The sequence below is a fragment of the Callospermophilus lateralis genome, chromosome 12, assembly GCF_048772815.1.
Source record: "Callospermophilus lateralis isolate mCalLat2 chromosome 12, mCalLat2.hap1, whole genome shotgun sequence".
Taxonomy (NCBI): Eukaryota; Metazoa; Chordata; class Mammalia; order Rodentia; family Sciuridae; genus Callospermophilus; species Callospermophilus lateralis.
The window spans coordinates 43287457-43301687 of record NC_135316.1 but is presented as its reverse complement, the minus strand read 5'-3'; the positions used below and the strand labels follow the sequence as shown (position 1 = coordinate 43301687).

The 14231-nt window shown below is 37.9% G+C and overlaps 1 protein-coding gene across 1 annotated transcript in view; it reads left to right on the top strand.

The window, feature by feature from the left end:
• The window catches only part of Scel (sciellin), a 170931-nt gene that overhangs the window by 102318 nt on the left and 54382 nt on the right, over positions 1 to 14231 (top strand). The window contains exons 11-13 of the mRNA XM_076872195.1: positions 7296 to 7376; positions 9687 to 9752; positions 11565 to 11624. Coding sequence (XP_076728310.1) covers positions 7296 to 7376; positions 9687 to 9752; positions 11565 to 11624 — 207 coding nt within the window. The remainder of the gene's footprint in view (positions 1 to 7295; positions 7377 to 9686; positions 9753 to 11564; positions 11625 to 14231) is intronic.

Here is a 14231-nt window from a genome sequence, read left to right as displayed (position 1 = left end):
CCGGTAAAAATTTAAATAATGGACACATACCTAGGAGAAGTAGCATATAGTGAGATAATTCCTGTATACCATCATTATTTCTCATCCTTATTTGTTTCCACCTCTTCTTCTTCAGTGGTTTTCACTTCCAAGTAGCTGATTGGTAGAGTCACAGCAGGAAAAAAAAAAAAATTCCCGATTGAGAAGGGAGTTGCCATGGCAACCTTGCACTATAGTTATATTTTTCTGTCTCTAACTATAAATGGTAAAATGTAACCTTTCTAATTTTGCTATAACATTTTTTAACTCTATTGGTACCAAGTCCTCTACAAAGTTTGATATCACACTACATAGAAACAATAGGCTTCATTTTTATCCCGACAAAAATCTTTATGTTATTAATTAGAATCTTTTATAAAAATTAAGACTCTCTGACAGTCAGTAAAATGTCAAAGCATTTAAGATTCTCTGACATTCATTAAAATGTTAAAGCATAACGGTGGTTTAAAAATCATACCTAAATGCCTAAACATTCAAATAATGAAAACATTAAACGGTCATAGAGGTGTATTATTTTTATTATTGATTTATTTATTTTGGTTCTGGCAGAAGGTGTATTTTTTTTTTTTTTTTTTTTTTTTGGAAATTGTTGTTTGAGCAGAACAAAGAAAATTGCTGGAATAGAATGAACATGTTAACCTGTAGCAACAACTTGCTGTCTCCTCAGTCCTACAGGGTCAACCTACATGTCCCCGGTCTCCTAACACTTGTTTTAAGTAACTCATACATTCAACCAGCAATGAATGAATGAAAACCACCCCTACTTTGCCCAACCCAGATACTCACAGCCCCTGCCTCCCTCAGAGCCTCCTTTGTTCTACCTCTGCCAGGGGAGCTCCTTGGGGTTGGCGAGACAGAGAGGCTCCAGGTTCAAAGCCAGAGGTGAGGAAGAAGCTGTGAGATCAGATACCCAGAGTCAGTGACTCTGATAAAAACATCGCCCTGCCCCAGCCATAAAAACAAAATGGTTCGATTAAGAAAAAAAAAAAAAAAAAATTTTTCCACCATTCAGTAGCAATTGCCTTAAGTTCTATCAACTTTATTTCAGTTAATATCAGGAAAACTTTGGCAGGTGACAGAGGCTGTCTCTGCTGCTTCAAATCTTAGTGTCACTGACATAAATCAGATTCCTTTCCTGTGATAACTGGGCAGAACTGGAACACACTAACTTGGAATAGAGGTTCACATTTTGTGGTGAGCAATGGAAGATGGCTTCATTGAGGAGCCCCTGGGAGGCAGGAGGTCCTGGGTGGGGTCCTATGGGTGATAGACATGCTGGCCGTGTGGTCTGTGGGGCACTAGGTGTGGGAGATGGAGTATTTAAGGACCAACATTTTTCTTAAGACTCTCCTTATACTCTGGAAAACCAGCAGGGGGCACTTCTTTGTCTTCTAATCTCTCTCTTCTCAGCTATTTGAAGAATGTCACATAAGTGAAATCCCACTCTACAGCCTTTTGAATCTGCATCATGCATGTAAGATTCATCCCCACTGCTGTGTATATCAATAGTTTATCTTTTCATCGCTGAGTAGTGTTCCATTGCATGGATGTACACAATTCATTTATCCATTCACTGATGGAAAGACATTTGGTTGTTTGCAAAAATGTTTTGAATGTTCACATACTTGTCTTCATATGAACATATGTACTCATTTCTCTTGAGCACATGCCTACAAGTGGGATTGCTAGGTCATATGGTAGGTGCATGTTTAATTTTATAAAAATCTGCCAATCTGTTTTCAAAGTAGCTGTTTCATTTTGTGTTCCCACCAGCAAACTCTGAAGTTTCTAGATGCTTAATTTCCTTAACATCACTTAGTATTTACAGCCTAAAAATTATTTTAGCCATTCTAATAAGTGTGTAGTTTATCTCATCATGGGTTTTACTTTGCTTTTTCCTGGAGACAAATGGCATTGCACTTTTAAAATACCTTTATTTATTATTTGTATATTTTCTCTCTCATGAAATACCTTTTCAAATATTTTGCTTATAATTTCTTTCTTTTCTCTTTTTTGGTAGGGGGATACTCTATCACTGAGCCATATACCCAACCTTATTTTGTATTTTATTTAGATACAGGGTCTCCCTGAGTAGCTTAGTGTCTCACTTTTGCTGAGGCTGGCTTTGAACTCGTGATCCTCCTGCCTCAGCCTCCCAAGCCGATGGGATTATAGGTGTGCACCACCGTGCTCAGCTTTGCCTATATTTTTGCTGTTTATTTTACTTCTCAGTGAGTTTTGAGGATTTAAACAAAAATGTTTGTTTATAGGTCCTTTGTTGAATAAGTGATTTACAAATTTTCTTCCAGTGTGTGGTTTATACTTTCAGTCTTTTAACAATGTATTCCTTAGAACAAAAGGTTTTCAATTTGATGAAATCCAATTTGTTAAGATTTGTTCAATGAATTATGTTTTTGATGTGATATCTAATAACTCTTTACCTAACCAATGATCATAAAGATTTTTCTTCCTCATTTCCTTCTAGAAGTTTTACAGTTTTATGTTTAACCTATAGGTGAATGTTATAGTTTGAGTAGATTCTTTTTTAATGCTAAAATGTTTTCAGTTTCATCTTCTAATCTTTGGACTGGTTTTGCTATGTCTTTGAGAAAACATCTAAGAGCCAAAAACATTTATGACTTAAGATACATATTTATAAGGAGGAGAGGTTTATTTAGCTCACAATTTTGGAGGCTGCAAGTTCAAGATCAGGCAACCCCACTTGTTCACCTCTGGTAAAAGGTCACAGTGGTGAGAGTGCATGCAGTTGGGAGAAGTAGATTGGCCAAACAGGACACCGTTGAGAGATTCAGGCTTGCTCTTTTATGGTAATCCACTCTTGCAGGAACTAACTGAAGTCCCACAAGAATTCTGTCATTAACCCCCTTTAAGGGCAGCAAAACAATGACCTGTTCATTTTCTAGGTCCTATGTCTTAAAGGTTCTACTGCCTCTTAATGTGGCAATACTAAGGACCAAGTCTCTAATATATGAATAACCAAAGTCTCTAATATATGACCAACCAAATCTGAACCCTGGGACCAACTAAAGTTGATATATGTTCTTCCAGCTTCAACATAAATTTAAATTTTACTAACCACAACAGCATCTGCATACATTTAAGAAGTATAGTATGTGGATATCCAGGTATTTAGTGTCTAGCTTGCACTCAGGGCTTTGCAGATAGAGAAGTCTTCGCAATAATTCTGCCCTCCTGTGGTCACGTGGTGGTTTGCCATCCACAGATCTGCATCAATCTCTTTCTTTTAAAGAAAAAGAAGCAGAGGTTCAGAGGGAATCAGCTTCCTTATCAGGGTCAAACAGAGAGTTGGTGGCAAAGCTAGTCTGGAAGCTAAGTCTCCGGGATTCTGGTCCAGCACATGTTCCGTGACTGTGTTTATGATTGGTGGAAATGGCCTCTAGATGCTAGAAAGTGAGTCTTCACTACAATAACCATTCCTCTGAACTAGGCCTTGCATTATACAAGGTCTTTGAAAGGATGGGCCATGTTTTCTAGACTATAAATGCCCAGTTTTGAACATCCATTGCTGTCTGGCCAACATTGTAATTGGGCAGTTGTGGAATAAGTGCTTGTTGAGCCAACGGCTCCTTCCTTAGGTGAGGAACTACTTCATAGCAACCTATTTGTAATAGATACGCATTTGAAATACCTGGAAGAGTATTGGTTATAATGTACACAAAATAGCATGAGATTTGATATTGGAATGACTAGCTTGAAACTTGGAGTCACTAATTAACTATATGTGGTGGAGCAAATTACCCAACTTTTTGAGTCCTAGTGAAAAAATTATACATACCCCAAAAGTTATATGTATGATCAAATAAAGTAATGTACATGAGATCCTGGCAAAGCTGATATGTACAGAGGCCCCATCAATATCAGTTCCATCTCCTTTGCCATTGATGGAATAAAAATCCTATTTGTGGAATACAAAAGCTCAGCTCAATGAAAAGTGAAAACAAAACTCACCATTAAATATGAGGGTCAGTTGTTCTTGGTGGAGCCTAGACTTGTGTTGCAGTTGTAGAAATGTTTGCAAAGTCAGACTTGGACTAGTCTCAGAGCCAAGCATGTTATCCAAAGAAGACAAAATGGAAAGAAGTGATCTTTGCAGCAGCTTGTGGAAATGAAGTAATATACTCAGCTTGCTTCATGCTGATATTTCTTTTAGCTCTGGTCTTTGTACGACAATCTGCAAGTTGTCATATGTTTCTTGTGAAAACTGCCTTTTTTTCCCCTCAAAGCTGTTCTTTACAATTTTAGCCACTACTGTGGTGGCATAGATCCCACAAAGGCCTTGTGGGGGAGGACAGAGGGGAGAGCTGGGGTCACCTCACCCCAGCTTAAGCATCATGTCTTAAAGCGGAATTCAATCAGGATCACTCCAATAAATGTCTTTTGTTTCCTTCTCTTCCAAACACCCCAGGCCACAGCTTCCTGCTTGCTGCTGGCATTTTAATCCCCTGCTTGGCATCGCCTCGTGCTCCTGGCACAGCATGAATGACTCCTCTCATCCCCTACCCTCACCCCAGGCGTGGGCTCTGTCATCTGTGGCTGTCATTGCAGAGAGGCCCAGGAAAGGTCCTGGAGGTGAACTGATGTCAAGTGGCATTGCCTGTGCCCTGACCCTGTCCAGTATATGGTACACCTTGGAACTAAGGATCCTCCTCTGCTTTCCCTGGTCTTCACAACCTTACAACCAGTATTTTTTTTTCCCCAAGTGCTCCTCAGACCATCCCAGATCTCCTTCTGTTCTATCCATCTCTACCTCCCAGACCCACCCCATCAATATTTACCTACCTCTTTGAGACCTTAGATGTTCTGACATTTGACATAGCTTCAACATGGTCCTGCCCTAAGCAAAGCTTGGCCCCATCCTATTTCTCCTTTCGGTAATCTACCTTCCCATCTTGTTACCCCTCTCCCGTCTGTCCTCGGATATCCAGTCCCTGTGCAGCAGCCTGATTATCACTCAGGATGGACCACCTCCTTCTGCTTTTCCTCTGCTTCTGGTAGGGAAACATTGAATCAGCTAAGCCACACTGATACACTAAAGGTTATCACTTGTCACATATACTCAACACAGGGATTATTATTTTTTTTTTTGAGAAAAAAAAGATGTTTTCAATATAAACAAAATAGCCTCTAACTATAGAATCTGACACTGAGCCAGTATGGGGAAACCATTTCCAAGCAAATTATACTAGTGTTCTCTGCTCTTCTTCTGGCTTCAGAGCCACCATCAACACAAGAGCCAGGAGACTCACTGTTGCCCCACTGTACATCCCCCCCAAAAGCCTCACCACTGCACACAGCCAAAGAGACGTCAGGACAAATTCCATAATGTCTTCCATGCTCATGTCTGTGGATCTCTATAGAAACTCCAGGCAGGACCATTCTCACAGACTCTGTACCCCTGACCCTAACCCAGAGTGATGTCATCCTGCCTCTCAAAGTCTTCCATTTGAGCCATTATTGTCAGTTAACACCCAGTTAATCCATATCAGAGGATTAATGAACTGATTAGGTTAAGGCTGTCATAGCCTGATCATTTCACCTCTAATCTCGTGCACTGTCTCCCACATGAGCTTTGGAGGGACACTTCATAAATAAACTATAACATACTCCTGTTACGTTTTTTGTCCAGCACAATCTTCTACCCAAACTGCCCATATCAGGGTTATCGATGATGACCATGTTGTCAAAATCATGCTGATTTTCCAGTCCTTGTGTTTTTTGGTCTATTTTGACATCGGACAGTGCCAATTACTCCTTTTTTGAAACTCTTTTCTCAGTTGCTTTCACGATACCACACCTTCCTATTTCTCTTCTTTTCTTTTTGGTCACTCCTCCTTGGGCTCTTTTGATGTTTCCTACTCTTAGGCTTGACCTCTAAATACTGTAGGAGCTGACAGCCCAAGTGTTGACCCTCTTTTTGTCTCTGCTTATACTGACTCCCTTGGTGATCTCATTCAGTTTCAAGCATCAAATACCATCTCCAAGCTGATGGTGGCCATATTTATATGGTCTTCTTCTGGATATCTTCCAGGTGCATTCCATCATTCCCTGGAAGTCTCAGCTCACATTTCACCTTACAGAGAAAACAAATAGTGCTGTATTCTTAATAAAACAGTGTTGCTACCCCTTCTCTCTATCCCTTTACTACATTTATTTTTCTGCATAACTCTTTTCTCTCTCTGATACACACTTAGAAGTATATTGAAAACCTTTTGTAGACAGGGACATTGTCCATCTCCTAGAGTGTGTTGCACATAGAAAGCTACCAATAAATGGCTGTTGAATGAAAGCATGATCTCATTCAGTCCTGACAACACCCCAATAATCCTATTAGGAGGATTATTACAGATGAACAAACAGCATTAGATTAACCCACTGTCCCACAGCTGGCAATTCAGGCAGACTGACTCCAGAGTCTGACTACCTAGCATGATGGTAGAAGCCAGAGGATCCTTGGAGTCCAGAGACATGGATACTTTTATTGGATACAGAGTTTATCTTGAGGACAACAGAGAACATTGTTATGATGGTGTGGGAGGTAGGGGTAGTGACATGCCCTTGGTAAGGAACTGACTCCATTGAAAATATACATGTAATTGTGTGTCTCCAGTTCTTAGGTCACTAAATCATGCTAACTCAGAGACTACTCTGGTACTTCATTGGAAAGTTTAGGCCAACAGTATATTTTATACTTTGCAAACATCAAACTGGCTTGTGCTCACAATATTTAAGTTAGATTCAGTTAAAAGCTTCAAAGCAACTTTACCTTGAGGTCTGTGAAATTGAAAACCTTTCTTGCTGTTTCCATAGCAGTCTGATGGTTGATATAATTCCTAAAGAAGCTTATATGCTAAGGCCCAAGAACCCTTCATTACATTCATGAGCTACTGACTCAAAATGCCATGACTTGAGCTAAATAGACTAGTGAAGTATTATGCCACTTAAAGAATATATTGTAATTCAAATTATAATTAAAGAAGAGAAAGTTTCAAAAAATCTGATTGAATGAACCTTTTAAAAATGCATATTTGAAATATTTGACTTCTTGAAAGTTTGGGCTCCATGGATGCTGACCTTTTAGGGCCCTCACAGGAGGGGATTAGAAGATGTAAGAGATGTTTTCATGCAGGCAGTAGATGTAGATGTGTTAGGTTAATAGATGTTACAATCTACCATGTTTCCATAAAAAAAATGAACTGCCATTTTCTGTTTTAAAGGGACCCAACTATTCACCCTCCAATACCTCCAAAGCCCAGACCTCCTGTTCCTTCTCCTAACCAGCTGAGACCAGACAATAGGTAAGAACTGGCACTGCAGACTTTATTGCCAAAATGAAGTTTAAGGGAAATGGGAGTAAATGATCTGGGATCCACTTTGTGCCACAGGTGAGGATGTTTTGCATGCACATTCACAAGTGAATCACATAGAACTTTTCCTGATTTTATCTGTTAACATGCTTGTGTATTTATGTTTGCTTTTGAATGCTAATTCCTATTACTTGTCTTATGGAGATGCACTTTCGAGATAAAAACGGAACAATATATTCATGTTCATGTATTTGTGCTTAGGCTTCTTATATGTTAGCTTCTAATATTCACATACTGATGTATGTATGTACTTGGCATATATAATATACATATACAATTATAAAACATATTAAACTATATGTATACATATTTGATTGATATTTACTCCTAGTTAAGTTTCCCATTAGGAGCTCTATATTCTGATGAAAGATGTCCTTGAAACTTTGTGTTACTACTGAAATCCTCAATTATGTTAGAAATACCTTTTGGGATTGCCTTTTATTTTTTCTTAGCTAAGAAGGATAGTTTAATTCAAAACTCTCAAAAACTTTGAAAAATATTTGTATTAACTTGTCTCTGAAGCAGAAAAAACAGAGACACTTTTTCATGTGAACCTGTCACTCTGTAATTAATAATTAGAAACATATTCAGAGATTTTAAATCTTCCCAAGTCTTCCTGTTCAATTGCTTAATAATCGTGAACCATTTTTCAAAACCTGCATTCCACATTTCCATTATTATTATGAGATTAAAAATGATATCAGTGAAGACTGAATACATTAGACTTGCCTTTGATTCTTTAGTATTTTTGCTTTTTGATGGTGATTTTTCTGACACCATGTAAGACACAATTGTAGAGCTGTTCTTCAAAAAGTCACAACTGCAGAACTTCAGTAAGAGGGTGACTGGCTGGAAGTGCCCACCATGAAGCACCTTAGGTGTTCATCCTGTTGGGATAAAACTCCAGATCTGAACTTCTCTCCAGTGGAATTTCACCGGATCTTTGAAATTTTGCCCTCAGGATGAAAGCATGTATATTTTCTAATGAGTTAAGAGAATATCTATTCAACAAACCAGTTAATAATATGGATTAGATGTGTAACTCTTCATTTGTTCAATGGTTATAATTGTCCCATTAAAACAGCTTCTCAGGTTTTTTCTCTTACCCGATTATTTTTCTTTTATATAAAAGAAGTATTGAACAATTAAATCTTAATGTAAATAGGATTTTTTAAAAACCCAAAGAAAATTGCCTTGTACCACCTAAATTCTAATCTAAAAATCAGCAACACGTAGTTAACTTTAGATTTTCCAAAGAAGCTAAATTTCACAGGAATTGGTCTAGTCAATTTTTACTACTCGAATCTTTTTCTTCCATAAATGATCTGAAAAATAAAATTGGGACAACTTGCATGTTTTTTTTAAAGGCTGATTACTTTAATCACAGCAAGATGATTTTAATGAAAGAATATGAAAGGGAAGTGTTTCCTATGTAATTAACACATGTCCTCAGGAGAACAAAAAATAGTTGAATACAGCTCCTTGAGAGCAAGCAAGCGTGTATAAGTAGGTCAACCAGATACTGAGAAGAGCAGAGAAAAGCCTGATGTCATAAATTGTGACAGAAGCTAGCATTGTAAAATTTGATGCTGTCAGCTCAGTGGGGCCATTCTCAACGTGGTAGTCGCATTTGAAATATAGACTTATTTCCTGTCTTGTCCAAGCAAATGTATTTCTTGACAGTTATCAGATGGGATAAGTCTTCAAGGAAAACATCATCCCTTTGATGCTTAATAACAAAAAATATTCTTAATATTTTAAAATGTTATTTCATTATCTAATGGAGATATGTATGAAAGTGCTTTGACGAACAGAGACCAAAAGAGTGAACGTGAACATATGTAGAACAGATATTTCTAAACACACCTTGTTGTACAAAATATATTAAAACAAGGTGAAATTATAAAATTAGTATATTGGAGTCTTTATTTTTTTTCATTTTTCTATTGGATCATATAATTATACATAATAGTAGATTATTGTTACATATTCATACATGCACATGATATAACGATATAATTTGGTCAATATTATATGTATTTTTGTACTCTCTAGAAACTTTCAAACAGGAAATAGTTGAGTTGCTGCCAATCCAAAGAACTAGGGTAGAGTTTGCTATATTAAGTAGCAATATGATTCCAATGTATACTGCTCATTTTGAACACAAATATTTCCTGCTGTTAAATTTAAATATAACATAGACATGTTTTCTTACCTAACAGACATTATCTTTAAATACAGGCAGATATGTCCACCTAAGCCAGGTGTATATACGGAAACCAGCAGATCTGTTGAAAGAAATATGAGGTACAATGATCTCTGTCTATATAGATCTGATGTAGCAGTGGTAAAATATGTTTTATTAGTATACTTCAAAAATATGAAACAATAATAAAAGATAAAATTAATTTTTCTGATGGCTTTAATATAGTGGATAATAAATGCTTTTATAGCACTTACAGAATTTTGATCCTTGTATTTCTTTTTTTTTTAAGTATTTTTTTAGTTGTAGTTGACACATACCTTTATTTAATTTATTTATTTTTACGTGGTGCTGAGGATCAAACCCAGGGCCTTACATGTGCTAGGCGAGGGCTCTACCACTGAGCCACAACCCCAGCCCCTGATCCTTGTATTTCAATCCTAAACTTTACATTGAGCAAACAACCAAAATGTCTTGAGCATAGTAACAGAGTAAGATCAAATCTCTTGAAGCTTCTTCACTTTGGTAGTCCCAGCACTTGCCCCCAGGTCTGTGACAATGTTAGTGCAGGGATATGAATGAATAGGCAGAAATATATCATTTGGTTGAACTTGTACTACAAAGAGCTTTAGTAGTATTTGTGATAGAAAGTCAAGTCCAGCTCGCCCTGCAGCATAAGGAACAGGCTCACACATTGTGTTGATTCCTTTGGGTAGGGTGGCATTTCCCAAATGCCTAGCATCTCCAGGACAGTCCTGATTGACACCTATTGTTTTGCACATCCTGTCTAGTTTAACATGTGTTCTAGATTGTATCTTGTCTGTCTGTTTATTTTCTTTTTTTAAGGAAAAAAAATACTGGTTTTAAAAATACTTTTTGAACAATGCTATTTTTATAGGTACTTCAACATCGTAAACCAATTTTCAGTAAATAATTTTTTGACAGATTTTTAAAGTTCCAATTTATAAACTTTTTTTCAGTATTATCTCTCCTTTGACCCTCAGAAGAGTCAGGTTTGAGACACCCACCACACAGATACCTTACCTCTGGGAGAATCATCTTTTCCTTGCACCTAGGAACTTAGAGTGCAACTCTCTGCGTTTCCCTAAACTGTGATCCCCTTAACACAGGTGTCAATGCATGTTCTGGAAAGAAAGAGTTGAATGGTCCAGTACACAAGGAAACAATGACATAGTGTTCTCTGGATTAGAACTTTCCAGAACCTTCAGCATGCCTGTGTGAATTTTGAATCACCTAAAATAGGTTATATTTCCTAAACTTAGTTGATGACAACATTTTTTTTCCTTCATGCAACCATATTAACCCTCTATGAGAAATTTGTGAAAATGCAGGTCTTAATTATAGGTGAAACTATAAGGACTAAATTATTCCTTTCCATGATCTAGGGAGGTCAGCCTGGATCTAAGCCTTTTGTGTCTCAGGTGCTTCTACCAATAGTTTAAGTATCTTTTCTTTCCCCTCTGAAACGCTGAGATGACAGATATTTTCACCCGATTTGAGAGACTCATTAATTGTTCAGACCTGTCGGTTAATGCTCCTTGGATCTGGAAGAAAGACTTCTGAATTTGGCTTCTGTTTTTCCTTGTGCTGTAACTGCATTTTCTTCTATATGTCCTTTTTAAAGTGTGGAGCTTGAGAACCAATAGAGGGATTTCCAGCACCTAGGTGAAATGACATTGTGTAGGCTACAGACGTGCGTGCGTGTGTGTGTGTGTGTGTGTGTGTGTGTGTTGTGAGCTGATATGATAGCACTGTTTTGTTATTCTGCTCAAGTCAGTAATTCCTGAACAACACATGTACTACAACTTTCTGCACTAGAAACAGATGAGAAATGTTAGCTCCTTCAAAGCTCACTCCACTGTAATTGACCTGTGCCTCTTTCCCATTGTTTGAAGGAGTCAGGATCGCGATAACATCGTCAAGGTGGCCACATCAATGGGGAAAACTGACAAGGGGTGAGTGGTCTGAGAGCTCACAAGCTGTGTCAAAATGCCTTGTGTCAAAAACGCCTCGCCAGTACCTTGAAAATGTCCAAACATGAACAAAACCTCGGAGCTCTTTATTACGTATAATTTCAAAGAAGAATAATTGAATAATGGATGATGGTGACATTTATGGACACTCTTCTGCTTCCTCTTCTGCTGATTTTACCTGTCCTTGTGACCACAGCCACCACATCTCATTCCAAATCTCCAGTCCTTTATTTATGTTGTTGGCCCAGATCTCTACTTATCATTCTCCCAACACCCCATTTAGGATGTCCTAGGCTGTATTCAATCTCCTTCCCAAAGGTGCTATTTCCTGACTTCTGTTCTTTAATTTCTGTAGGCTCTCCTTTGTGAAATCATTCTTGATTATTTCATCCCTACCCCCCCCTTCATGTAGTATAGACAGGTATGAATTAAATATCTAAAATGCTTCCGCTGCATTGATGGTTTCTCCCAGTTCAATCCCTCATCGACTGCCGCATAGTGGTTAAAGTGGTTGGTCAGATTTACTTATGCTACTCAGTCTCTCCTGCCTCTGAACCATGACTGCCCATCAGTGCCAGAGATTCTTTTTTCCTATTAAGTTTTTGCTCATACAACTACTGTCCTGGCTCCCTATCACCCATTTAATCACATACAAACTCATTTAATGCTGTTGCTTAACCTGGCTCCAAGTCTGATGCTCCAGAGTTATTTCTGACTTCACCCATGTTGTTAATCCTATATTCAGTATCAGATGAGACCACTACCTTACAGTATCCCCAGATACTCTGCCTTGGTTTAGGGATCCCCTCCATGTGGCAGTCTTCTCTAGCCTCAAGGTCACCATTTCAGTCCATCCAAGTCCTACTATTTTTCCAGATCCAGATCAAACACCACCTCCCCTGTGAATTCTTTACTGAGTGATCCAGTGAGATGTGACTTCTGCCTCTCCAAGAGATTGGAGCCCCACTGTTCATATTTTGCCAAGCTCATAACAGTTGCTCTTGTTCCATGTTATTTGTGTAAGTGGGTCCCCTCCCTCTCATACCATAATCTTCAGGGCAGATAATGCTGTCTTATTTGCCAGATGTGATTTCAGTGTCTGTCACACTGTTTTGTCCAAAGGAGGTCTTTATAGCTGATTGTGTTAAAATCATGAAGGGCAGTGAGACAACCTAGAGTTCAAATATTCCATTGTTTAAATTCCAAACCCACAATTTTTTTCCTTGTTGGATAGAAGTTAATAATGATAAGAGTGTTACTAGAGATTTCTGTCTCAGTCAGAAGAACTGAAGAGAAGAAACAAAGTGACACTTGGTGTTTCTCTGTAAATTCATTAGCCCATAGGCACTCTGCAGCCACATGGAGACTGTCGAAAGGATTTGGATGTTTTATGTCCATTTCCTCTCCCTTTAGGTTCCTAATGCTCTCATTTTATTAATTTACTTTGTGTGGAGGATATTTTGTTTTCAGTAGGGACTGAACAATTTTTGGGTGGGCGATGGGGACATTTGGGAGGAGATAAGTGAGTGATGCTAAGAGGAAATTGTGGTTTGGCATTAATCAAAGAAAAACAATGAGGACAGCAGACTTTCCTGTCTCTGCCTCCAAGCCACAATGGACAAATTTCACAGCCACACACGTTCATCTCATAGAGAAGTCGCTGCTTTGATAAGCACCAGGGACAATGTACTACAGGCTGTCCAGAGGGAATAGAAATGGTGTTATTTATTCCAGCAGCTCTTTGTGGACTAAATGTTACTGCTATCTGATTAAGGGCATTTAATTTGTTGCAAATGCAATGGTGAAATTGAATAGCCAAAGCTTTCATTGATTTACAGTCATGTTGAAAGCTCAAGTTTTTTTTTTTTATGTAGAATATAGTTTCTATTTTATTTAATTTACCACAGAGTATCTTCTCATGGCTTATGCTAATCTTCTTCAGATAAACACAAGCAATCCTGAATCCTGAGAATCTCTTCATTGTGACTCATGCCAGTCAGAATGGTCTGGGACAAAATTTATAGGACTCTTAGCTATGCTCTTTTCCTTGGGACATGAGCAGATTCACATCCTCAGAGTTGGCAGGTAAAATTTTGAGCAAGAAAAAATAACAGGGCACCATATTAGGGGTGATGTGGTATTTGTCCCACACGAGGATAGAGCACTAATAATTTTTTTTTTTTTTTTGGTCAGTGTCAGCAACTTTTGTATTTCAATATTTATTCTCAGCTTTCAGTCCTATCATTAAATACATAAGATTATGTGAAATTCTTCCCCTATATGATGGCTGTTAACATATTTTTAGGGTCTCCACAAGGATTGCCTTTGGCAGTTATTATGGCAAAAGTATTGTGCTAGGCATCTTACCGCACAAAGTGACTTAGCCACTGCAAAGCTATGACATTGTCTTGATGTCTCTAAATTCAGTTAATAAATAAATATAGAAAACATTTACTACATGAACCATCTAGAATTGACAGAATGCTGTTTATTATGCTGGCAGAATTAATTGAGAATTTATGACTAGCATCATGCTAAGCACTCTATATTCATTAACTTATCCATTTTTATCTGATATGCATACAGTTA